This window comes from Amblyomma americanum, chromosome 4 (genome assembly GCF_052857255.1).
Source record: "Amblyomma americanum isolate KBUSLIRL-KWMA chromosome 4, ASM5285725v1, whole genome shotgun sequence".
NCBI lineage: Eukaryota > Metazoa > Arthropoda > Arachnida > Ixodida > Ixodidae > Amblyomma > Amblyomma americanum.
This window is the reverse complement of record NC_135500.1, coordinates 34,338,724-34,365,706: the sequence shown is the minus strand read 5'-3', so window position 1 is coordinate 34,365,706 and position 26,983 is coordinate 34,338,724. Positions and strand designations below refer to the sequence as shown.

The window sequence follows — 26,983 nt, the reverse complement described above, 5'->3', positions numbered from 1 at the left end:
CACAACGTGGTACTCTTCTACAGTGTGCCTGCCTTTTTCAAATAAGGGATCAATTCCTCCTTAGCGTCCACACACGCACAGCCACAAAGAAAAGCTACACAGCTTTCACAAAAATCTTGTAGCTCAAGAAAAATTCATCTTGGTCCAGGGATCGAACCCAGGAGCGCTGCCTGTCTGCTGCAGTTGCTTTAAAGGGACACTGAGGAGAACCCTATCAAATTTTTTTTTGTGAGCAAAATCTGATAGTTTGGCATTTCATGGCTTTGTTGCCGCTTGTCCGGGAGCAAAAGATGTATTTATTTTAAAGAAATTTGGATTCGAAGTTGAAGAAGTTTTTCCCGCCGCTCTGATTCAAACTCGAGAACTCTTATGACGTCACGCCGAACTCTTAAGACGTCACAGGATGGAGTGACGTGAAACGTGACGCAAACGGAGACTCCGTGATTTCTGGCGGCTAGTGGTGCGGTTTAGCAGCTGCCGAAATGAAAGCTACCGCCACCGCACATTGAAGGCATCTATCGGGGGTCGCTACCGTCCCTTCGTTTACGTTTGCACCAGCGTCTTCCCATGTTACGATGGATCCCGTTCCCGAACCCGACGACGCAGTTCTCGCAAAAACTCCAGTCTGCATTTCAGCGACCTCAGCCCCACAGAGCGTGCGATGCTTTTGAGGAAGCACGGTTAGGTTAGGCACCAGCGGGCCGTTTCCCCCTTCCTCAGTGAGCAGCTGTTGCAAACTAAATATCATAACCCCAGTGTGGGGAGTCGCGAGGGGCCAGGACAAGGTCGGTGCCTTGCGCCCATCGGAGGCTGGCTGGGGCTTTGGGGCCAACGGATTGCGATTCCTTGAACGGCGCGGTTGCACAGCACAGCAGGCGGCGTCGAGGTCTCCGCGGCGATTGCAAGGGCCAAGTTATTTATTTATTTATTTGCCACAAAAAACGGATGGGTGCTCAACAAGGGCGGTCAAATTTAAAGTCGGCGGCTTGAAACTAAAGCCGGCGCACAACGCTTCAACGGCTTCCGCTAGATCCAACGGGTACACTGGATCGGGCCCTCTCGCCCACTTGCATGTACCTTCGGATATGTACTGTGAATTGATTAAATTAGCCGAGCTCGAAAAGAACAGCTCCGCCCAACGGCCGAAGCTATTGAATTACGTCACAATGCGCATCTCGCCGCGGAGCCGAATCAATCTGGCCGGGCCGGCGGCGGCTGGCGCACTCGGCGCGAAATAGAGACATGCTCCAAGTATCCCTGCCAGTGCGGTCAGAGTGCGCCGAAGCCTCCAAACGCGTCGGCGGTCAAGCGCAGTTGGAGTATTGAGGGTCTCGCTTTGGCTGACGTGACGTCGCCGTGCAGCGCGCGTGCGCGCGTTACGCCGGAGCATAAACGCGCCTTAACAGAGCCTGCGCTTAACTGCTAGGCAACGTATTCGGTGACGGCATCTGTTTGAGCCACTGAAACCCCCCGCCCACTCACTGAATAAAAAAAAGAAGTCCTGTGCCGAGATTCGGAATCGAGCGCTGACGCGTTCGGCGGCTTCGGCGCACTCTGACCGCACTGACGACGGCATATCTGACCGACTTGCAGCATGTCTCTATTTCATGCTGAGTGCGCCAGCTGCCGCCGGCCCGGCCAGACTGATTCGGCTCCGCGGCGAGATGCGCATTGTGACGTAATTCAATAGCTTCGGCAGTTGGGCAGAGCTGTTCTTTTCGAGCTCGGCTAATTTAATCAATTCACAGTACATATCTGAAGGTACATGCCCGCCCACTCACTGAAGAAAAGAAAGAAGTCCTGTGCCGAGGTTCGGAATCGAACTAGGGCCTTTGGCGTTTGAGGCGGAGACGCTACCACTCCGCCACAACTGCTCAGGCTTCAGCCATCAATAAAGACGCATCTAGTGAATGCACTCTGCTGATGCAGAAATCTCCGCGCTTTCGCTAGGTATATCCTGGCCTAACAGAGCTAGGCCATCAGCAATTTTTCTGAACTGCCTTGTACCTTGCCTCCCGTCCCTAATAAACGATATCCGTTTAGTAGTTTGAAGTTGACTGGCACAGCCGGGAATGTTTCGCCGGGCGAGCGTGCGAAGACACAAGTGCTGCCTTGTACGATCACCGACCATCGTGCCATCATAGTTTTTCATCGACCGTGGCGATCATCTGACAAGCCTTAACAGGCCCCTTCAAAGGTTAACTAGCAGTTGAAGCGGCACTTGGAGTTCCTCTGCTGTTCGGCGCTTGTAAATCGAGGCGCGTCAAAAACAAAACCACGGGACACGCAAAGCTCATAGACGTGAAGCGCCATAACAAATTGAAACTCTCCTGGCCGCCTGTGGCGCCACCAAGCATTGGTTTTCTTTGCTTCCAACATTCAGGTTGTCTTTTGTCTGCCTTTCTTGTGTGATAAAAGTGCACTATTGGTTTTAAAACAAAACTTACTTCATTATTGAACCGCGCAACCTACCTCTGTCAGCCTCAGAGATTTGTGCCCCATGTAGAAAGGAAATTTCCTCCAAGGTAGCGTCTCTTGTCCTATGGCGTCACCATGCTTGTACTTGCGAGATTGGCCTGTGGCGGCGATACCTGTATTTTGGTTCTTGCTATTTTCTACCTTACAAGAGCTTTGTTTTCAGTAAGACCAGCGTTTTTGTGATCAGGAGCTGGTATTCTATCGATACAAGCCAACTTCAATTTCTCCTCAGTGTCCCTTTAACAAATAAGCTAGCCAGGAAGGTTACCAGATGGCAGGGTGCAGCCAAATTGATAAACAAGTAGGACAGTGTTAATCCCAAGTGTTTAGGGGAATTTCTCAAGGTGGAGTACTTTTCAAATAACGGTGTAATTACTTATTAACATCCACCTGAGCCCAGCCATACGGCTACAAGGTAAAGATAAAAAGCAATCACCGTATTTACTTGCATAATTTGCACAATTTTTTAAAAATTCAGGCTTCAAAAAGGGCGTGCACAAATTACATGGAAATATTCTGAACACGTCATAAAAAACCCTACAAAGGTCATAACGTGCAATACTGGGCCTGGCCGGCCGCACCCGTCTATGGGCCGCACCCTGTTTTTCCCAAGGAAATACCCGACTTCCTCGCATAATGAACCCACTTGCATAATGTACCCCCCCCCCCCCCCTCCTTCTTTTGTTGGCCAGAATTTCCTTTTTTTTGTTTTTCAGCCTAGGGAGTTCCTCAGTTTTCCCTACAGTCTGCAGTCGGTGGCCTCAAATGCTGCCCACCGCTAACGTCACCACTTGTTTGTCTTTTGAGGAGAGCTCCAGCGAGAGGGGTGGTGGAAAGAGAGGGAGAGGGGGGGGCGAGTACGCCAAGCTGCTGGATAACATCACTTGTTTTTTATATTTTGAGGAAAGCTCCTGCCAGAGGAATGGGGGGGAAAGGAGGAAGGGGGAGGGGGGGGGGAACTTGGCAGAGCACCAAGACATTGTGCGCACTAAGCTAAAGCTTAAACATTCGCATTAGACACTCGTCACTGCCCTGTTTTTAACCTCTGCCCTGTTTTTAACCTCACGTAAAAAAAGCGCCGGTTTGGGTTTGGATTATCATAGCTAGCACAAAATTGCCCAATTGCATCAAAAAGAATGCGTGCATTTGTTGATGACTGGAGGGACAGAGGGAGATATATGAAATCTCGACCCTTCCAAAAAAATCTGTTGGAAACTTTTTTTCCCGCATAATGAACCCTCCCGCCCAAACTGATGACCCATGCGGGAATAGCCTTCGAAATGCATGCATTGTGACCTCAGCAATCAGCTCTGGCTGCGATCGTGGAGGGGACGCATGCGCACAGGGGCTTCCAGGTGCCACCCACGAATGGCACCTGAGGCCACTGCTCATCATCATCGTCACCTTTTTCCTCTGCCGCGAGCTCCCGCTATCCATATCAGCATCAGTATCACCAGCTCCAGCCTTTTGTGGCTGTTTTGGTAGTTGTTGTAGCGTGTTAGTTTGCAGTAGTTGTGGCTTTCGCGTGCTGCCGCTGAGCGTTGCAGTTTTAGCATGGTGGGCGAACACCTTAATAGCTACACAGCTGGGAGTTTGCTGTCAAACACAGCAAGCGTGTGGCGGGCAGGAAATTCGATGTGGCCGAGAAGTGCGTCCGATGATGGTGCAGCCAAAAGGATGCATTGAGGAACACAAGCTGCAAAAAGCGTCCTTTCCGAGGCAAGCCATGCAAGTCTCCCAAACTGGAAGAATAGCTGCTCTGCTAAGTGATGGAAGCGCGGAGAACAACGGCTACAGGTTGACAGCGGAGATGCTGCGCGACTTGTTGTGGGATGAGCGTGCAGCAGAGCACAGCACCAGCTCGGAGTTGGAATACTCAGCGAGTGACGACTGAACATAGAATAAATGCTGCTCATTCCGATTAGTGTGTTTTTACTAATCTTTTTTTTTTTCCCGCACATTGTGTGCATGGGCCGCACCCCGAAAATTGGCCATCAAATCTGGAAAAACAAGTGCGGACCTTACATGCGTTTATACGGTATATGCTGCATATTGCCACCTATATATAGGCCCCATTTCGCTGGCCAAAAAAAGAAGTTGACTCCAAATGTAAAACTCATTCTTCTCCTGCCTCGCCCTACGTTATGTAGTTCCCCGCGGGATAGCATGACGGCGCGTTCGCAGCTCAAAGCAATAAACGCACAACAATGCAATCACGAAGCCAGCAGTAAGAAGTCAAGGTGATCACGGGCGATAAAACGGTGCTCTTGCATGCGGCCTGGATGATTTGTGGCAAAACGAATGGCGAACAATTCGGCAGTTTTCAGATTCGGGCATGTGCTCAACAGTTCGCCTGGGAAAGCGACCACCAGCATCAGCAAGCCTGGTAAATGGCGCAGTTCATGCCCTCGCCACTCGCACCTTTATCAACCGCACACAGCGACGCAGCCGCGGTGATCTTCTCAAGCTTACCTTGCTCGCACCTGCATACATACTTGTGGTCTGGCACAGCAAACAGTTAGTTAGTTACATTGATTTTAATGGCACAAAAGCAACTGAGGCTATGATGCACCAAACACACGGTTAGAGCTTTTGTTAAAGGTTACGCTTTTTATATCTAAAGTTTGTGTAAAACATTTGCTTCTCTGAGAAATTTAAAAATACTTGAAAAATCAACCAGTGCTTGATCTCCTAAAAGTAACATGGGGTGTAGTGGGATGTATTCATTGTACAATGTTGTGAAATATTTTTTCCTCAGTTGTTCCAGTTTTTTGCATACAATTAAAATGTGGTTTACCGTGAGTTCATCGCCCCACATTTCGCAGAGAGGTTTGTCTTTTTTTGTCAGCAAGAAGTTGTGAGTAAGGTGTGTGAGTCCAATGCGTAGTCGACACAAAATAACTTCTATGAAACACTCCTGATGTGTACATGATCTCCATTCTCCCAGAACAGGTTTTATAGACTGTGGCAATCGTATCATTTTTTCATTTGTTCCTTGAATTACTGCACTTCCAACATGACTTTCTGTTTTTGAGCCATCAGTGTAAAATTCAGTGTAAGTGTCATATTTTTCTTGTAGTGCCAAGAACTCTTGCAGTATGTGCTCGTGTGGCATTTTCTCTTTGTTTACGTGTGTCAGAGTGAAGTCACACACCGAAGGAAGGCTGTACCATGGTGGTAGATATTCATGTCTTTGTGCAATATTATGTAGGGCGTCCAGCACTGCTAAGTCTTCACATTTATCTTCAAAGCGCATTATTAGTGGCCTGATAAAATGTGGTTTATTATTGAATAATCTCCTAGATGGGCACTTGGTAACAATGGGATAGCAGAGATGTTTAGTAAGAGAACGGGTTTTTAGGATGTACGTGCATGTTAGTGTGACTCTTCTATCCTCTAGTGTGGGCTCATTAGCTTCAACATAAAGACTATTTACCGGGGATGTTCTATATGCTCCAGTTGATAGGCGCAGGCCAAGATTATGAACAGGGTCCAGTCGTTTCAAGTAGGATGCTCTTGCCGAACCACATACTATGCACCCGTAGTCCAGCTTGGAGCGCACTAAAGAGGGATATATTTGTAATAGGCATGCTCTGTCGGACCCCCACCGTTTTCGCGAGAGTACCTTTAATACATTGAGGGCTTGGGATGCTTTCTTTTTCAGGTTGTTAATGTGTGGTAGAAATGTAAGTTTCTTGTCAAAAGTGACGCCTAAAAATTTATGTACCTGTTTGACTGGCAGTGTGGTTTCATTTAAGCACAGATTGGGATCGACCTGTAGGCCTCGTCGTAATGAGAACAAAACAGGTACTGTTTTTTGAGGGGAGAACTTGAATCCATTTTTCTCTGCCCAAGCAGCCAGTTTATTCAGTGTGATTTGTATTTGTCTCTTGCAGGACAGTATGTTGGAACAAGTGTATGCTATCTCTATGTCATCTACATAAACTGAATACATTACGGACTTGGGTATTACTTTGGCCAAAGAATTCATTTTTACTATAAAGAGTGCCGTACTTAAAATGCATCCCTGGGGTACGCCATTCTCTTGGGTGAATGTTATTGATAGAGTTGCTCCTAGACGGACTCTGAATGTGCGGTTAGTCAGGAAGTCGTTCAAGCAGTTCAGCATCCTGCCGCGGATCCCTAGCTCTGCTAGGTCATTGAGGATGCCGAACTTAAACGCGGTATCATAGGCCTTCTCCAAATCGAAGAAGACCCCGATACAGTGCTGTTTGTGGATGAACGCCTCTCGGATGGTGTTTTCTAGGCGGACAAGGTGATCAGTGGTCGAGCATGCTTTCTTAAATCCACATTGATGTAAATCTAAGAGTCGACGAGATTCAAGTGTGAAGGTCAGTCTAATGTTTACTATGCTTTCGAAAGATTTAGCGATGCAGCTGGTGAGGGCTATCGGTCTGTAATTGTTAGGACTTGTTGGTTGTTTTCCGGGTTTCAGAAAAGGTACTATTATTGCTTTCTTCCACTCCTCAGGTATTCTGCCAGTCATCCATATTTTGTTAAAGAAGTTCAACAATGCCTGCACGGCAGCCTCAGAGAGATGGGCAAGCATAGCGTAATGCACATTATCTGGGCCTGGTGCTGTCTTTTTACCAGAAGATAATGCCCTGATCAATTCCTGGAGTGTGATGGGTTGATTGTAGTCCTCGTTCATACCTGCTGCAAATGGAAGTTTTTGTTTTTCTGCTATTGCTTTGTGCTTCTGGAACGTGTTTGTGTAATTGGACGAACTGGAAACTTCGGCAAAATGCTCACCTAGTATGTTGGCCTGTTCTTCTAATGATGTTTGTGTCCCGGGTGTAGTCACTAGAGGAAGTGTGAAAGGGGTATGGTCACTACTGAATCTTCGAACCTTTTCCCACATTTTTTTGAGGTTATTGAGCTGTTTATAGAGGACACATATTTCTGCCACGAGGATTTCTCGGCATTTCTTCGAATGAATCGCGCTCTGGCCTTGGCCCTCTTAAAGGCAATCAAGTTCTCCGCTGTTGGATACTGACGCAGAGAGCCCCAAGCTTTATTTTGTTGTTTTTTTGCTAATGTGCATTCTTGCGTCCACCATACTTTATGTTTTTGTGTACGAGTCCTGTTGTTTGTGGTATGGCTAGTGTAGCGGCCGATATTATGCATGTAGTAAACCTTTCGTTAATTTCGTCTATAGTGAGGTCTTCACAAAATTCTTTTTCTAGTGTGGCATTAGCTGTAAAAAGTGACCAGTCGGCGAGGTGAAGTTTCCAGCGCCGTGGTCTTGTGGGGATGACTGGAGTAGACGATGAGAGGCTGATGATAGTAGGTAGGTGATCACTTCCCAGAGGGTCATTTAAAACATCCCATTTAAAATCGTTAAAAAGCGATGGTGATGCGAAAGCTAAATCGAGAAAGCTCATTTTTGACGAGCTTGGGCAACAATAAGTGGCTTTTCCCGTATTTAAAAGACAGATGTTATTTGAGAGGATAAAATCTTCGATTATTTGTCCCCTTGAGTCACATCGTTCACTTCCCCAAAATGGGGAGTGAGCGTCAAAATCGCCAACTACCAGATATGGCTCCAGCAGTTGATCAATCAGGCCTTCTAAATCTTCGACTGTTAATGTGATGTGCGGGGGAAGATATACAGAACATACTGTTATTGTTTTGTAGGTGACGACGCTAACTGCAACTGCCTCAAGTTTTGTGTAAAGTTTAATTTCTTGAGTAGGGACGCCGCTTTGAATGACAACTGCGACACCACCCGAGAGTCTATTTGACTGCTCGCGATCGCGTCGATAAGTTTTATAGTGTTTTAAGATATTCACATGTTGCGGACCAAGATTGGTCTCCTGAAGGCACAAAGCAATGGGCAATATTGACCCTAAAATATGTGTTACGTCACTGTAGTTTCTCAATAATCCTCGACAGTTCCATTGAATCACAAAAGTCATGTTTGTGTTCTTGAGTGGGAATGGAGAAGAAGGAATTTACTTTTCTCGGCCCGTAATTAGGGGTCTGCCTTTTTTTTCGCTCGACAGAGCTGTTGCGCCGCTTCAAAGCAGACGGACTGGGAGTTATATCCATCACCTCAAGAGAGGTGCTGGAGGACCGCGAAGCCGCGGGTGTCTGATTTTTAGGCCTCTCCCGTTGGGGGGAAGTCCTGCGGGAGGCCGACCCATTGGATGGATCTCCCTGCTTTGGGGATGACAGAGCAGCTTTCGCTGTCTCTGCCTGGGGCGTGGGTGGCTCTGCCATAGGCTCACTGAGCGTGGCCTTGGCAGATGCCGGAGTGCTGTGTGGCGCACCGCCCCTGCGCACCACATCAGCAAAGGTTGTTTTTGTAGAGAAGGTGAACGTGTTCGCGTAGAAGAGTCGTCTCGCTTCCTTGAATGTGATGTTTTGTTTTGTTTTCATTGTAATGATATCTTTTTCATTTTTCCATGTTTGACATGACCTTGAATATGCTGGGTGATCATCTCCGCAGTTTGCGCAGCGAAATGCTGCTCCTTCACAGTTTTCGGAAGCATGGTCTTTTGAGGCACATTTAGCGCATGTTTTGTGGCCGCGACAACTCTGTGACCCGTGTCCATATCTTTGACAATTGAAACACCTTCGTGGGTTTGGAATGTAATGGCGTACATTTATTTTCAAATAGCCTGCCTCTATGGACTCTGGAAGTGTGCTGCAGTTGAACGTGAGCACTATGTGTTTCGTTGGGATTTCTTTGTCCTCTTTTCTTATCTTTATGCGGTGTACGTTTATGACGTTTTGGTCCTTGAGGCCTTCCAGCATCTCTTCCTCAGTGAGGTGGATAAAATCTGTTTCAGAAATCACACCACGGACGGTGTTCAAGGATCGGTGTGCAGTGATAGACACAATGTTGTCCCCAATTTGCACTTGGTTAGAAAGTTTGGAGTATTGGACGATGTCTTTTAGTTCAAGTAGTAGGTCACCATTGGGCATTTTTGACAGTTTGTAGCCTGGACCGATGACATCAGTCAGACATTTTGAGACTAAGAATGGGGACATAGTTCTTGCAGATTTTTCTGTTTCCTCACTATGGAGGACATGAAATTTTGGAAATGATTCCTTCGTTTTCCTGAAGCATTGAATAGATATATCTTCGGTCCGCACTCTTTTATGAGAGCGATCAGGTTTTGAAAGGGGGGGAGCCATAAAAAAGTTTGATGTTCGGCAGCGGTGCTAGCCGCCCACCACGGAGCCCAACATGGGGATGGGACAGGCGCCTTTAAAAAGCCCTGCACACACCAGCTATACACCGCCACTATAACCTAATATGGCATAACACAGGGTTGTCAGCCACACATGGTTAACCCTCGCCGCCTATGAAAAGTGAAAAAAACCGAGAAAGGAGGAGGGGACAGGAAAGTTGTAAGAAAGAGATAGGAAAGTGAAAGATGGAGGGCAGGACAGGAAAAGGCGACTGCCGATTTCCACCGGTCGGGTCAGGCCGGAGGTGCCGTCTACAGGAAGCTGAGGCCAAAGTGGTGTGTTGCCTCCGACGAGGGGCCATAAAGGTCCAAACGCTCGGCATCGGCTCAACCACCAGGATCCCCTTTTCCCCGGACACGGCGATGCCACGCACGGCGAGGCGCGGGTGCTCGGGTCCGTGGTGATGCACAGTTCACCATCATCCCCTTTTGGGGATGTCCCTGCGGATGCTCGGGAACCCGCGGTGTCGCCACTCACCGTCGCGACGCCTGCAAGCTGCAGGCGCCCCCTGCGGGGTGGCACAGCAAACAGTGCAAAATATGCAAGTAAAAGTATTTTTGCAAAAATCAGGGTGAAAAGTACACAAGTTATGTGAGTAAATACGGTACACCCTAATTAGCAATCAACTCCACCTTGGGGGATTCCCCTAAACATACCAAACGAGCTCCATGGGGTCACTTTTGCTAAAAAGGTATCAGGATGCAGCAGAGCACAGGAGAAGACAATTGGACAAAGCAACACTCAACTACTAATTTAATCATGCATGAGGACAAGTTCACATACTACATCTTGCTGGTGGTGCATGCACACAATGCACCTCATGGCATCAAGGTGTATATATGATAACATAAGGTTGAAAAAAGTTTTGTGGACGTCTATAATAAAACAGAAATTTTACTGAGACAAGCTACCTTTTTTTCTTGAGAAACAAAGAAAGGATCCCAGCAGTTCCTGGGCCTTCATATTTTTGCTTTTGCCAAGAATTCTCCCACCACAAATGCACAGCTCACATTTGCAGGACTGAGTACGCTATGGCAAGCGTGCACCCTCCTGATTTTTTTTGCTATCAGCGCATGCTTCTTTAGTCACTCATTTGTAGACTGCCCGGTTTGTTCTATGCAGTGCATGCTAATGAGTGCTTATTTTTCTTTTGGCTCCTTTAAACGTTTGCTTCATCCTAAGCACTGCACTATGCTTATTAAGAAGAAGAGAAAGGTAGGTAGGGCTTTTACATTTTTTTTTGTCAGTGCTCTTGTTTATTCCTGCACCACACGGTTTTGTCTTCTGTTTGACATATAAAGCAAATTATCTGATGTCTTCCAGACATACCCAAACTGTTCACAAAGGAATGGGACCACAAGCGGGTGATGCTGCTTGGTTCTGGGCTGCTCATGAAAACGTCTGCCCGCTTCTTAGAATGCTCCAAGTCACGTTTCAACAAAAGGTGGTTGACAAGCTCTGATTCCGATTCAAACATTCCCATTGCTAGCGTGCACCACTAACACCAAGTTTTTTTGTGGGCACAGGTCCGTGCAACTAAAAGTTCATTTTGAGTTCCAAGCCAGCAAGTCTGTCTCCTGTACTTCATATCGCAAAGTCGTTTGCACCACTGTGAATGGTACACCTCTCTTGTCCAATCAGGGCCAGGGAATAAAGTAAGGGCTCGTTAATTCAAACTCTGTTAATTCGAACTTACAGTTAATTCGAACTGATGCCAGGCTCCCGGCACAGCCCTGAGTATTTCAATGGGGGAAAACTCCCGATCATTCGAGCAAGTCGGCATCCGTTACGGTTAATTCGAACAAGGAGCCCCTGGCTTGACACCGCTCCTCGTAGATAGAAGCTGACCCATAGAAAGTACAACGCACTGAAAATTCACTAGAGATGTAAAACAATTGAAAAAAAGAAAAAAGCCAAACGCACAGGGCTGGCAGAGCCGGCACTCCGGTGCATGCCGAAGCAGGTTTTCGCTGCTGGAGCACTCAACCACGCCGCCGATGCTTCGGCGTAAGCCATTCCAGGCTTTCGCTGTGCAGCGGTCGCTGGGTCGTGATCACGTGGTATAAATAACACAGTATGGTGGTTCGGAGAGACCGTGACTCCACTCTCCTCCAACTCGTTTGTTTGCGGCTTCATTCAATAGCTTCAGTAGTTGGGCGGAGCTGTTCTCTTCGAGCTCTCGGCTAATTTAATCCAATCACAGTACATATCTGAAGATACAGTACATGCAAGTGGGCGAGAGAGCTTGATCCAGTGGACCCTGTACCTCCGGAAACGCGCAGAACCCATTGAAGCGTCATGCATCGGTTTTACTTTCAAGCAGCCAACTTTATAAACGCGAGCGCCCTTGAGCACCCACCCGTTTTTTGTGGGAAAAAAATAAATAAATGACCTGGCCCTTGCAACCAAAGGAAACCACCTTGATGCCACCTGCTGCCAGCCTCCGATGGGCGTGACGTGCCGACCTTGTCCTGGCCCCCGCGACTCCCCACACTGGAGTTAAGATATTTATTTAGGAACGGTTGCTCACAGAGGAAGGGGAAAACGACCCGCCGGCGCCTAACCGAACCGTGCTCCCTCAAAAGCATCGCACGCTCTGTAGGGCTGAGGTCGCTGAAACACAGGCCGGAGTTTTTGCGAGAACTTCGTTGTCGGGTTCAGGAATGGGATCCATCGTAACGCTGGCAAGACGCGGTGCAAACGCAAGCGAAGCAATGATAGCGACCCCCGATAGATGCCTTCAACGTGCGGCAGCGGTAGCTTTCATTTCGGCTGCTGCTAGACCGCACCGCTAGCCGCCAGAAATCACGGAGTCTGCGTTTACGTAACGTTTCATGTCACTCCGTCCTGTGACGTCATAAGAGGGCGCCGAGTTTGAATCGGAGGGTGGGAAAAACTTTTCCAACTTCAAATCCAAATTTCTTTGAAATAAATGCATTTTTCGCTCCCGGAGAAGCGGCAACAAAGCCATGAAGTGCCGAACTATCAAATTTTGCTAACAAAAAAATCCAAGCGCACGCTTTTAAATTCAGTACAACTAAAACGAATATCGGTGGACCCATAGGGCTTCGACTGGCAGAAACTGACTACGTTCACCTCCAGTGGCTCGAGGGCACTAACGCTGATAGGTCAGCAGACATGCATGGAAATCTGAGCAGATGAGTGCGGCCTCCTGTATTGACAAGCTACATCAACATGAGCGCCAGACTAAACAATCATGGCACACAGCACAATGACTGCAAGACAACTGTCATGGCACTAATGTGCTGCCTTCCCGGCAGTTCCTTGCTACGTATTCCTTTCGAGGCTCTATGTGCCGCTAGATTCTGAGCATGCACATACCACACAACGTTGCATTGCGCATTACAATATTGCTGGGGACATTGTAGTCGGCACATAAAGTTGGCCCAGATGGTTTTATACAAAAACAGCACAAAAAATGGGAACTACAGAAGCGGACACACAACACGAGAGCTTGAGTTGCATTCTCCTGGTCTGCTTTTTTGATCAGTTACCTATATGCTCATTTTAATGCGAGTTTACTATGTGATAGTAATACCGTACATAGTACTAGTATAAGAGTTGCACTTCTTTTTCATGATTTTGATGGGGAGCAGCTCACGGTGGAAGAATAGCCTAGGGGCCTGAACAGCGGCGCCTCTCCAGCGAGCGATGTTGACGACCACCGGGTCGTGTTTTCAGGGAGTGCCGTGAGATGGCGCTGGCAGGTTACAGGGTCAGCAGGCAGCACAAGCACGCGAGCGGCCGCAGTTGGTGGAGAAGCAGTGATCGCTGCACTTTTGCGCCACGTGTGTGTTTTTTTTTGCCCATTACATTTTTCGTCATGCACTCGTGTGCACTGTGGTGATGGGCAACAGCTGTTTTGTTCCCCGCTGCTCTATGGGATACAAGTCCTGCCACGACAAGTTTTCTCTCTTCTCAGTGCCAAAGGATGAAGAGCGACTACGCGTGTGGCGACGCGCCATCCCAAGGAAGGATTGTCTACTGCAGGCGACAGACTACGTGTGTGAGTGGCATTTCGAGCCTCACCTTGTTTCAAAGACTTGGACTGCAGAGCACAATGGACACGTCCTGGTAAGCACGCCTCGTCGAGCATTATTAGCAAAGGACGCCGTGCCCATGAGGTTTCCCGATTGTCCTGCTTATCTGTCTAAAACGCTGAAGAGCAGGACACGGCCAGCCCAGAGACAGCTTCTCGCCTCATCAAAAAAGAAAAACAGCCCATCGTGCGTCATCTCCAGTTGCGACAATTCTGATGAGGTCCAGGATCTTTGCATGCCATCAGTAACAGTGCGCGGTGATGGCTGCACGAACGCAACCGAAGTTCAAGAGGAAGCCGGGCCTTCTGCGGCAGTGGCACCTTAAGCTTTTGATATGTTGTTCGACGACCTGTCACTCATATGCCTGCCCTCCAAATCGTGGGGATATCATCGTATTTAAATGGGTGAGGCAAAGAGCATCGTCTTCCTAGAGTTGACGCGAACTAGGACCCCTCAGAACCGTTCTTCCAAGTCAGCACTTGCGGTTTCTGTGCGAAGCACATTGGAAGCATGTCCTCCAGAGAGTATTGGCGCCGGTGGTTTGTTCGCCGCTCCGTGGCTTGTTGAAATTGACGAGACTATGGAGGCCCGCACAGTGCTGATGGAGACGTCTGTTTCCATTGAAAAGCTCCAACATTCAAACAGTTTGGCAACAGTTGGGGACGTGAAGTCCTTTCTACAGTACGTGCAAAATATCAAACTTTGCGCCCGTGGACCAAGCACTGCTGAATACCCCCAAGCAGAACCAAAAGGAAGCCCGTGAATGTTTGGAAAAGATTTCTGAGGAAGAGCTCGAGACCAAGCTTGGCAAGCTTGAGCTTCCAAACGTGCAGCTAACTGCAATCAAAAAATGCTTAGCTGCAGCAAGGCTCGCCAACAAGAAAAATCGTCGCTACACTGAAGATTGGCTCCTGATGTGCCTCTTGTTACATATATGACGCCCATCAGCGTACACATTCCTACGTGAAAACAATGTGCTCCCTCTTCCATGTGTGACAACAGTGCGGAAATATCTTAGCATGATCAGGGTGAAATGCGGCTTTGACAGCAGATTTTTTGCTGCATTTAAAAGAAAGATGGCTACCAAAGACGAATATCAGCGTCACGGTATCTTGGTCTTTGATGAAATGTGTGTGAGAAAGGAAATGCGTGTGCATTCGAAATCAATGACCTATATTGGGTTCAGTGACTTTGGTGATGGTGCAGGGACCAGTGATAACCTCGCTGACCACGGACTCGTTTTTGCATTCCGTGCATTCGGAGACCAGTATTCTCAGCCCATTGCGGTGTTTGCCAGCAAAGGACCGACAAAAGGAACAGTGCTTGCACAGCTTGTTTTGAAACCTGTTTTATGCTGGAGGAGGCTGGCGCTTTAGTTGATGCAGTGGTGTGTGACGGAGCAGCCACCAACCGCTATATGTGGAAAGAGTTTGTAGTAAGTGGCAGCCTAAACTGCACCAAAAGCTCCTTCACACACCCCGTTGATGACAAGCGCAGCATTTTTGTTTTTTCAGATGCTCCGCACCTTATGAAGTGTGTGCGGAACCGTTTGCATGCTCAAAAGGTTTTGAACTTTCATGGTGGTCGTGTCCAGTGGGCACACTATGATAAGCTGTTTGTTAAGGACAAAAAGCAGCCTGGACACTTACGTGTTTGCCACAAGCTTACATACGCTCATCTCAATCCATCAAACACTGAGAAAATGTGAGTAAAGCTCGCTACCCAGCTGTTCAGTTGAAGTGTGGCTAGTGGGTTGGGGTTTTACTCGCACAGAAAGACAATTGGACTGGAGAATGTTAAAGCAACTATGGAATTCACTTTGAAATTTAATGATCTGTTGGATGCTCTTAACCAGAATTATCCTAAAGAAGGAATCACTGCAGGAAGCAAGGGCTTGAGAGTTCTTGCCTCTTTCTTGTACTGGTTGAACAAGTGGGAGGGAGAAGTGGTGGCTGGGAGGATATCCCGTGCACATTTTTTGACCGATCAGACTGCAGCAGGTCTGCGTGCCACAGTTCTTTCAGCTTTAGAGCTAACAAGGTATTTGCTGAAACACTGTGGCTTTAAGTATGTCTTGACTGGCAAATTTAACCAAGATATACTGGAGCGTTTTTTTGGGACCATCCGCCAAGCAAGAGGTCAGAATGACCATACCTCCTTGTCCACTTTTTTTCAGTTGTACAATATGCTTTCAGTGTACACTCTGATTAAACTGCCAAAGTTCGGAAACTGCCAAGTAGAGCAAGCTCGAGAAGCACATGTGCTCACATTGGCTGATCTCAAGTTTGCATTTCAGGCAGACAAAAATCAAGAGACTCGTCTTCAGCAGTTGAAATGCAAAATGGATGGTTTGGTTGCCGCTGAGGTTGAGTGTGATGAGGCTTTTGACGAGATCTACTCAGAGCCAGAGGCAGTTGACTGCATTGTCTATTACTTGGCTGGTTTTATGTGCAGAAAAATTCTTAAGTATTCAGCTTGCTCAGTGTGCCGACAGAGAAGAGAGTGAGATTCATGCTCAGACTGAAAGCATACTCTTGAATTTTAAAACGGGAGGTGGCCTCCTACATCCAAAGATTCTAATTTTTTCTCTGCTGCAGGTGGCTGAAAAATAGTTTCAGCAACATGCCACACTCAGGAATGCATTTGAGCTGACAGTAGAGGCTATGCTGAAAAAGCATACCTTTTCGTTCCCATGCAGGGACCACAAAGAAGACATTATGGCAAATTTGTTGCACTATTATATAGCTATGAGGATGACGCAGGTCTGCAAACAAAGAAATATAGACTACAAGACAAACATGCAGCATCTCAGGAAGCTTTCTAAGCTTGTCTAGGATGAACATCTTTGAGAGCTTGTAGAACTGTTTCCTCATGTGCTACCATGCTTATGACGTGTGAAGTAATAAACGTCCTTTTTCTGTGTTCCCGGCAGTGTGGCGTGAAATTTCAAAGGCACGGCCTGCAAATGTTACTTGGCGTGTGTGTGTGCTCCCAGTGAACACGCAGCATCGGCGATGCAAGTATTAGAAAAACGCGGCCCGGAGCTCGTGCGGGGTCGTAATTTTTGCGTTAATATGGAGCTGCAAACCAAGATACCTACAGGCCTCTGACGAATAATGCGAGAGGGAAAAATGTGTACGAAACAACGATCACCTTCCTTTATTTAGCAGGAGCCCGTTAATCTGACATGCGCGGCTAGAGACAGCCTTGACATCCAAATCGCTTGCAGTTAGAAACCGCTTCCCAAGCATTTTGCATTCCGCAATAGCCGGATTGTTTCGCATTCGTAACAAAGCTGAGCAATAGTAAACACGCAGTCTCTACGGTGGATCACTAGTTGCGAAGCACATTTAGGTCTGGATAGGGCTACTAAGCTTAGATATTTAGAAGGATATACCTAACTTTGCTTCCCAAAGGCTCGCCAGAACCTCACACTGTTACACAGGCATATGTGGCATAATTTACAAGTGATTCTTTAACGCACGCGCATGTTTGAGGAGCCCCGTGCGCGGCGCCAGAGACTGTGGTTGACCCCCCAATGATCCGCGCCATCTGCTGAGAGAGACGTAAACCGCGACCAAAAAAATCGCCGGCGCGGCAGCCTCGTTCGGACACCTAGTCTATTCTTCCCCCGTGGTGCAGCTCATACCCAAGGCCAGCATTTTTCAGTTCAAATTTTTGCCAACTACAATGAAGCCTCGATCATACGTCCCCCTTTTATGTGGTGATGTGCATTTTTATGACGAATTAGCGCAGCCTCTTTGCTGCCGCTTTGATGCAAAGCATGCTAGGCCTAGCGACACCACGCCAATGGTGCACTCTGAACGCACAAGACAAGTTAGCAGCACTGACACACTGTATGTTCGTGATTCCAGGAGGAGTCCGCTGCATGAGATGACGCATCCGTGGTCGTACTGGACTGTCGCAGGCAGTTGTCATCTATCAGCTCCGAGCGGAACATACCGTATGGGCAAAATTATGCACATATAAAACCAATCTTTCAGCAGACATTTTTCATATTTTTACAATTACAGACGGCCAAGTTGCAGGGTGCAGCTCTTACACAACTATACACAGTAATCTGAGTGGTTAGCAGATAACTGAGGCTCAAAAATTAATGAAACATAAGTACGTGCATTAATTCCTAGATTTGAAAAGCGTTACAATAAACCTCATTATTATTAAACTTTATTCAGCAGTTTTAACACTGTTTTGAAGTTGCTTGCAGCGCTTATGGAGGCTGCAAGAAGCAGAGTGGCAAAAGCCAGTTAGGTTGGCTTCCCCGCACAGCATCGCAGCATGCAGCAGCAGCAGCAGGTGAAACGCCAGCTAGGGTGGCTTCCTCACATACAGCGATGTTACGTGAAAGATCGGATGCCATAGCAAAAGCCATTTCCGTTTGCATCACCTCCACTCTGTGACAGTCGACCTGAGCAGAGGATGGCTGCTGGAAAGCTACAACAACCAACCGTGCTGCAGGTCCCGGGGCACTATCGATGGGTGCTAGAGGTGCTAACAGGTGCCGACCGTCGCCTGGCTACCAACTGTTCACGCTGCTAGATCTTCCGCGGCGCTGTTAGCAAACGCGAGACAAAGCAAATGCTTGCTGCACCAACACCAGACACCTGTGTAGTGAGGCAAAGCCTGCCACCTGCCATCTGAAAGGGCACAGCTCGGCACTCGGCAGTTCAATTTATCTAGTTTCTTTCAAACCATGTTCAATATTTTGTGTTCATTAAAAATAATAAAGAACAGTTCGATACAGCCAATAATTCATAATATCCATGTTCGTTATAATGAGGTTTGACTGTATTAAGGCCATCAATAACACACTGCGCCCTCTTTTCCTTCACATGCAACAACTTGGAGCCATAGACATACCACCTGGTTGTTGGAAAGACAACTGCTGCCTGCAAGTGCCCCAGCTGATGAAAGGCTTGCTTTCCACATCAGCCAGTGACACTATGTGTACATCTCCACCAACACTTCTAGTTCCATGCAACCCTCACCAGTCATGCAGAGCTTCTGCCACTAGGGCACGTTCATTTTTGAGGTCAGATGAGTTGCAAGCTGTACAGTCAAGCCGAGAGGAGCGTAAACGGAGCAACAACAAACAGGACAAGAAAACAGGACACAGTGGTGGTGCGACTGTGCCTAGTCTCGTTTAAGTTTGGAGCACCGCTTAGGTTCCCACAGTGCGCCATTTCTGCTTAAACAGCACAACGAACAGGAAGAGACAAGGGCCACACTGCTGGTGGCGTTGTGTCTTATTTCATACTTTTTTTTTAATGGGATTTACCATACCAAAGCGACTCAGGCTACGAGGGATGGCGCAGTGGAGGGCTCTAGTTAATTCTGGCCACCCGAGGTTTTTCAACATGCACTGACATCACACAGCACATGGGCCTCTAGCATTTTACCCCCAACAGAATGCGACCATCACAGCCGGGATCCAACCCGTGTCATTAGGGTCAGCAGCCAAGCACCATAACCACTGAGCCATTGCGGTGGCGCTTGGGTTTCCCTATACCATTTTGGGGTCACACAGAAAGGGTTGCAGAAAGCACAGGCACACCCACCAGTCCCAGGGCCATGACGACAATGAACAGGACGAAGGGCACGCTCCAGGCCACAAGGTGGAAGTAGGCGGCCTTGGCCTGCAGCTGGGGCACCGTGCCGCCCTGCAGCTGCAGCCGATGCTCCCAGGCGTACGCCAGCAGCACCAGCCAGCACAGGGCCGCCAGCAGAAAGTAGTAGCACAGGAAGAAGATGGCCACGCAGGACAAGTTCTCCCCCGAGCTGCACGATGGTGCGTGGAACAACCACTCAATAGTGCATTCCGCTGATGTTCGCTGCAGCTCGACCATATATTCTCTCAACTCAATCCCATATTCTCTTCAATTCATTTTCAGTGCATCAAAGCCGCTTGATTAGGTATATTCTTTACAGCTCAGTTGTAGTGTTTCCTTATGCTTCTTATTTTTGGTATTTTGCACTTTTCCAAGTTTCTTCATGCTTCAACTTTTAGGTTCACTTTATACTTTTTGCCATTATGTTCCTATTTAGTACATGTTTCTTTTCTCACCCAGCCAAAATTCTGAAAACAGGATTCCAGTGTCAAAAAAAAAATACAAATGCAAATACCAAGGGCAAAGCTGAAAAGCACTGTTTTTTGCACTCTTTTTGCAAGTACACTGAAACCTTGTTGATTCCAACTTCAAAAGAGCGGGATAAAATGTCTGAATTATCCGAAGGTCCCCCCCAAATTACTGAACGACTTTCAAAAACTGCCAAAATCATTCACATAAGAGTATAATTTATTTGGTGGGAACATACAACTGCCATCTGCTTTTGGGACAAAAATGCGTGCTAACAACTTTTCACAGCTCTTGCAAATACTTCATTTGTACACACTCTCAGGAGTGTCATATACAGCAATCCCTCAATATAATGAAATCGTTTGCTCGAACTATCGCTTTATTCGAAATTTCTTCTGGCCCCGACACAAATGCATGCATTTTAAGCCCCATTACTTGAAGCACATGAAGAGCTTGACCCGCTTAGAGCAAAGTGGCGAGCGGAGGCATCACCGCCGCTGAGCGCCGGCCACCCTTTTGCACATGCATGCAGTGTCAAATTAATACCGCCGACGAATTAGTCTCATGCAGGCACAGAAGAGGCAACAAAAGTACCAAACCTACGACCGATGACCTGCCTAGTAACGAGTACCAAGCGAGTGCCGAGTGCCCTTAGCTGTTTACAGCAGAGAGAACGCAAGCTGTCAAATTCCATGATGCAGCGCGCCCGAACCGTTAATCTCAGTCGCAATCGCATTGCTGGTGCCTTCCGTGATAGAATCTACATGAACATAAAAGTTTTCTTGATGCTCTGCGGTACCAGAAAACCATGGTCTCTTGAATGCCGAAAAGTAGCCAAGAGACAGTGGGCAGACTTGCGCCAAAGCAATATTCCATGTGGTGCACTCGATGAGCAGTTTTACCCCTCTAAAGAGCACTTCTGGTACTGAAACGTGCCAAAAAGCACAAAAGAAGTGTCCCTACGAATATGGGCCCATTCACACTTGCAAGTCGCAGAGGTTGTGCGACTGTTTTGGTCGAAAAGCGACAGTCGCAGGTCAGTCACCTTGTCGCTCGGTTTTCCAGAATTGCAACTGCGAGTCGCAAACCACTGAATCAATCAGCGAGCGAGCCGAGCTTTCGGCAACGATGCTGACCGCGGACGCGCCGGGCAACAACTCAGCTGCTCCCTGGTTGCCGTAGTCGTCGCTAAGCCTAGCCGTTTCACATCGGCCAAAGCAGACGAAACTCAAAAGCGTGCAAACGTCATTCCCGAGAGTTTTCGCTTCAAACGAGAAGGAGACCCACATGTCGCGCTTGCAAGCATGAACGTCATCGAGCTGCTGCCTGGTAGCATGACCTTTGCCATGTTTGACACGAGGATCTATGTTAACAAATCGGGAGGACGACTTTGGGTAAGCTGGTCTAGAAATTTGCTCACCACTCGCCATAATCAGCCTTCATCGCAATAAAGCACCGCCCCTAGCTTCGTTGCACTTCTGACGGTGCAAATTAATTGATAACTTGCCGAAAACGGGAAAAATCCGAGCGTCGCCAGCGGCAAGTCAGGCTGTCAACATGGCAGGTCAACGCAATCATGGTGTTTCCCCGGCGATTTTCTCGACCCGGTCATGCTCAATTCGCACCATCCGCCTAGACAAACGATCTAAATTCGTGGTAGGGTCACCGAATTTTGTTCCCAAACATTTGCCGGCGCAGACGTGATGCTGCGCGAACACTGACAATGGAAGCGTAGAATTAGCACAGTGCGGTCGATAATGGTGCACCGAAAAACTCTCATTTTGCGAACTTCGCGGCTGCACACCTCGGAAAAAAGTTGCCCAGTAATCATGCAAAGCACCTATGCAAGACTGTTCAGTTTTCACAATCGAGCTGCATGCCCACAATGGGCGGCTAATCATTTTATGAGCACATCAAACACAGCCTCAGACTCAAGCCACGACATTTGCAGCGCTTTCCAGCAGGACACTCCTGTAGTCTTCCGTAAACCCCCCTCCCCCCCACCTCCCCCCAATAAAGCTGCCACTGCTTTCGCGATTAGGAATAGCCTGAAGGTTGAATGCAGGGCGGCGATCACAACCTCGTGTAAAGCTTGGTCAGATTAGAGCAGGGATAGCACGCGTCCGGTAAGAACTTGAAACAGCCAAAGCTGACTGCCTTTTGCACCAGAATAAAGTTTTGCTTCACTGAACACATTGTATTTCGACCTCCTCGCAGTTGCGGCGCAATTAAAGCTCGACTGATTTAGCTTTTCTAGGGTGGCCGCTTATATCGAATTACTGCTTATAACGAATTTTTTCGCCGTCCCGCTGACTTCGTTATAACGAGGAATTACTGTACCAAGAAGGAGAAGGAGAGAGAAGAGGAAAGGCAGGGAGGTTGACCGGAAGAATAATCGGTTTGCTACCCTGCACAGGGGGGGAAAGGAGTGAGGGATATAAAAATATTGTCACGACTGAAGTCACAGGGAAGGTACACGTTGCCGAGGACCAGAGAATAAGGTCGGCTTGCCGTTCCGATCACAGAGTCACAGAGACAAGCACCAGCGCGCCGCTCGTGCCCACAACAACCGCTTCGTCGTCGTCGGCACCAAACAAGGCTGTCGCGTGGCGCTAGGCACGTGGCATTATTCCCCCCCGTGAAAGAAAACATCGTCCCGATGACAAGGTGAGAGGAAGAAAAAAAAAAAATGAGGTGAACTGTACAATAACGCAAGGTTTCACTTGCAGGAAGCGCTCAGTAGCGCGAAAAGTATGGCTTTAAGCGCACCACATGCACAATTTCAGGCCGCTGGCGTCGAACACTGACGGTCACAGTTCCATCTGGAATGACTTCGTAATTAACGTTGTTTAAGCGGCGCAGGACTTTATAGGGTCCGAAATAGCGGTGGAGTAGTTTCTCGCTCAAGCCTTTGTGGCGCACGGGGGTCCACACCCACACTTGGTCCCCTGGTTCGTAGTGGACTTTCCTGTGCCGGAGGTTATAGTGGCGAGCGTCGGTGGCATGCTGCTCCTTGATGTGCAGGCGGGCCAGCTGACGGGCTTGCTCGGCCTGTTCTGCGAAATGGGCGGCATCGGGTTCGACCGCTTCTTCCCCGCACGGGAGCATCGCGTCCAACATCGTGCGGGCCTCTCTGCCATATACGAGACGGAACGGCGTAAACTTCGTGGTTTCCTGCGGCGCCGTATTGTAGGCGAAGGTGACATACGGCAGGATCTCGTCCCACATTTTATGTTCGACGTCGATGTACATTGAGATCATGTCCGCCAAAGTTTTGTTTAGTCGTTCCGTTAATCCATTTGTCTGAGGGTGATACGCTGTTGTTGTGCGATGCTCGGTATGGCTGAGAGTTAAGGTGTCCCGCAGTAGCCGAGCTGTAAATGCCTTTCCTCGGTCAGTAATGATGGTCGACGGTGCACCGTGTCTGAGCACAATGTCGTTCATAAAGAATCGAGCAACTTTGCCGGCAGTACCTCGGGCAAGGGCCTTCGTTTCGGCGTAGCGTGTTAAGTAGTCTGTGGCGACTACGATCCACTTGTGTCCGTTCGAGGATAAAGGAAATGGGCCTAAAAGGTCCATGCCCACTTGCTCGAAGGGTGTGAGGGGTGGTTCAATAGATTGTAACATACCGGATGGCTTGAGCGTGGGTTTTTTTCGCCGCTGGCATTGTCGACAAGTCTGTACGTAACGTCTAACGCTCGGAGAAAGATGTGGCCAGTAATAGTTCTGCCGGACTCGGTTTAGGGTGCGTGTAAAGCCAAGATGCCCTGAAGTTGGTTCGTCGTGGCAGGCCAGGAGGATTTCGTGCCTTAGATCAGCCGGTATGACTAGCAGGTATGTTTTCGCACTCGACGTAGAATTCTTCTTATAAAGCACCCCATTGCGGAGGCAATACGACGACAACTCCCGAGCAAGATACCGGGGTATTGTAGGATGCCCACTTTCAAGATGATCAATAATCAGTCGCAGCTCGTCGTCGGCACGCTGTTTGGAGGCGAGATCGGACGTAGTGACTGCTCCGAGGAAGCTATCGTCGTCAGTGGCATCTGACGAAGGAGGGCCGACGGGCACGCGGGACAGGCTATCAGCATCGGTGTGCTTCCGGCCAGACTTATAAATAACATCGAAATCGAACTCCTGCAGGCGCAATGCCCAACGTGCTAAGCGGCCACAAGGATCCTTTAAGTTTTTCAGCCAACACAAGGAGTGATGGTCAGTGATGACACGAAACGGTCGGCCATAAAGGTACGGGCGGAACTTGGCAGCGGCCCATACTACCGCCAAACATTCTTTTTCAGTGGTGGAATAGTTACACTCAGCACGGGAAAGTGCACGGCTGGCGTAGGCAATTACTTTCTCGACCCCGTCTTGGTGCTGAACTAGAACGGCACCAAGGCCGACGTTGCTCGCATCCGTGTGTAACTCTGTGTCGGCATCATAGTCGAAATGTGCCAGGATCGGTGGTGACTGGAGCCGGCGTCGTAACTCGTCGAAAGCCATCTGCTGCTCGGCACCCCAGGAAAATGATGCGTCATCTCGAGTTAGGAGAGTCAGAGGGCTGGCCATCTGTGCAAAGTGTTTGATAAAGCGACGATAATAGGAGCACAGCACCACAAACCGTCGGACTGCTTTTTTGTGGGCGGGGACGGGAAAGGCAGCAACGGCAGCAAGTTTCTCAGGGTCAGCTCGGATGCCATCAGCACTCACGATGTGCCCAAGAAACTTCAATTGGGTGAACCCGAAGTGGCACTTTTGAGGCTTGAGAGAAAGGTTGGCAGACCGGACAGCTTCGAGAACAGTTCTCAGGCGGCGCAGGTGTTCTGTGAACGTCGGTGAAAAAAATTATCACGTCGTCGAGATAAACAAGGCATGTCTGCCACTTAAGACCTGTGAGCACAGTGTCCATCATCCGCTGGAAGGTGGCAGGAGCACAGCAGAGCCCGAATGGGAGGACGCGGAATTCATAGAGCCCATCTGGTGTTACGAAGGCAGTTTTTTCACGGTCCCTCTCATCAACTTCAATTTGCCAATAACCACTCCTGAGGTCAATGGAGGAGAAGTACTTTGCTCGGCGAAGTCGGTCGAGAGAGTCGTCAATCCGTGGCAGCGGATAGACGTCCTTCTTTGTTATACTGTTAAGTTTCCGATAGTCAACGCAGAAACGAAGTGTTCCGTCTTTCTTTTTAACGAGGACTACAGGCGACGACCATGGGCTGCTTGAAGGTTGAATGACGCCATCGGCGAGCATCTCCTTGACTTGCTGTTGGATAGCGTCTCTCTCCCGAGGAGACACACGATAGGGCTGCTGATGGATGGGTCGAGTGCCTTCATGCGTGATAATCCGGTGTTTAATGACCGACATTTGCTGCACTTTAGATGAAGACGTGAAGCACACACGAAACTCCAGCAATAGATCTTGGAGTTGCCTCTTTTCAACGGAGGAAAGGCTAGAATTGATGTCGACAGCGTGTACGGCATCATCCGGTTCAGTGCTAGGCGTAGCTTCCTCTGAAGCAAAACATTCGGCGACTTCGTGCAGATGGTCGACGTAAGCGATGACAGTGCCACGGAACAGATGTCGATGTTCATTGGAGAAATTGGTGACAAGCACCTCTGTCTCTCTTCCACGAAGGAAACAAAGACCTCTTGCCACAGAAACTCCCAAGGCGAGTGAGAGGGAGACATTAGGCTCAACAACCCGGAGGCCGTGATGTGGCTCCTCACAAGTAACTCTGGCGAGGATGCTGGCACGTGGTGGCACTGTGAGGCTATCATCGGCGACTCGCAGCGTGGAGTGGGACCCGCGGTACTCATGCCTTTCAGTGGCCAGTTTGGCGGAAAACGTCACCAAGCGGTTCGGTAGATCTATAGTGGCACCGTGCTCACGAAGGAAGTCGATGCCAAGAATAACATCACGAGAGCATTCGCGTAGAACAAGAAAAGTCGCAACAAATGTGCAGCCTCGCACCGTAACCCGGGCTGTACACATACCCAGTGGTGCAACCACATGTCTGCCTGCCGTCCGTATTTCTGGTCCGTTCCATGGCGTCACCACCTTTTTCAGTGTCCTTGTAAGCCGCCCGCTAAGGATAGAATAATCGGCTCCCGTATCAACTAAAGCGCTGACCTCCTTCGTGTCGACGATAATAGGGATGTCCAGGGAGACCCGGCCAAGACCAGGGCCTGTCGACGTCGGTTCAGAGTGAAGTAAGCGGTGTGGCGGCGGAAGCTGGACGGCGGTTGGGTGGTCGGCGTCGGGACAATTTAAGCGACACGGCGGTGATAACTGGTCGGCGATGCGGACGACGTCGGGGCGATCTGGTCTGTGCGGCGAAAACTGGACAGGAATTCGGCGTTCGACGTCGGGGCGAATCGAGCGGTGCGGCGGTGGAAGCTTTACGGCGAATCGGTGTGCGGCGGCCTCGCCCCCAAAGGTCGCCGGAGCTAGTTTTCCCGATGAGGGCTCGAGGAACCATGGCGTCCAGCGGTATACCGTGGCCCAGAAGGCGAAGAACGACGAGGCGAAGGCGAGCGCGACTCGCGACGAGGAGAATGTGGCAGACTACGCTGGCGGGTGACGTACTCGGCGATGTCCTGAGGCCGCTGACCAGGCCGTGGACGAGGGCTGTCGGGGGAAAATCCTCTAAGGCCCATCTGACGATAAGGGCACTGCCGGTAGAGGTGACCTGCTTCGCCACAGTGGTAGCAGAGAGGGCGGTTATCTGGAGCGCGCCAGAGATCAGTCTTCCGGGGCGCCTGGCGCCGATCTGCCCAAAGGGGCAGCGGTTCCGCAGCGTGCACAGCGACCTGAGGTTGCGTGTAAGGCGAAGAGGTAGGTAGCAGGGCTGGGCGGCGTGTGACATCAGCATAAGTCATCCGCTGGGTGGGGCCCGGGGGTGGTGGTGGAACGACTGTACTTGTCGGTGGCGTGAGTGCGTTCTGGACCTCCTCACGGATGATGCTGGCCAGGGAAGCTGCACCAGGAGTAAATGATCCATGAAGTTGCTGGAGCTCCTCGCGAACCACGGTGCGAATGAGGTCGCGAAGGGAGCTCATATCTTGCCCGGGATTGTAGTCGGTTCGGTCAGACGGCGGTAGTGTGGAGATGGAATTCAGCGGCCGACC

General features: G+C 49.1%; 2 protein-coding genes across 3 annotated transcripts in view; both read right to left on the bottom strand.

The window, feature by feature from the left end:
• smo (smoothened, frizzled class receptor) overlaps positions 1 to 26,983 on the bottom strand; it is a 119,042-nt gene that overhangs the window by 42,120 nt on the left and 49,939 nt on the right. For both annotated transcript variants that reach the window (XM_077660827.1, XM_077660828.1), the window contains exon 5: positions 19,340 to 19,559. In XM_077660827.1, coding sequence (XP_077516953.1) covers positions 19,340 to 19,559 — 220 coding nt within the window. The remainder of the gene's footprint in view (positions 1 to 19,339; positions 19,560 to 26,983) is intronic.
• LOC144127861 (uncharacterized) lies at positions 7,031 to 9,743 on the bottom strand. Its single transcript, XM_077660829.1, has one exon. The coding sequence runs from the start codon at positions 9,640 to 9,642 to the stop codon at positions 8,365 to 8,367; it is 1,278 nt and encodes a 425-aa protein (XP_077516955.1). The 5' UTR covers positions 9,643 to 9,743; the 3' UTR covers positions 7,031 to 8,364.

Bases quoted from the DNA above. Each gene is read 5' to 3' on its own strand.
- LOC144127861 (XM_077660829.1), bottom strand. From the start codon at position 9,642: ATGGCTCCCCCCCTTTCAAAACCTGATCGCTCTCATAAAAGAGTGCGG.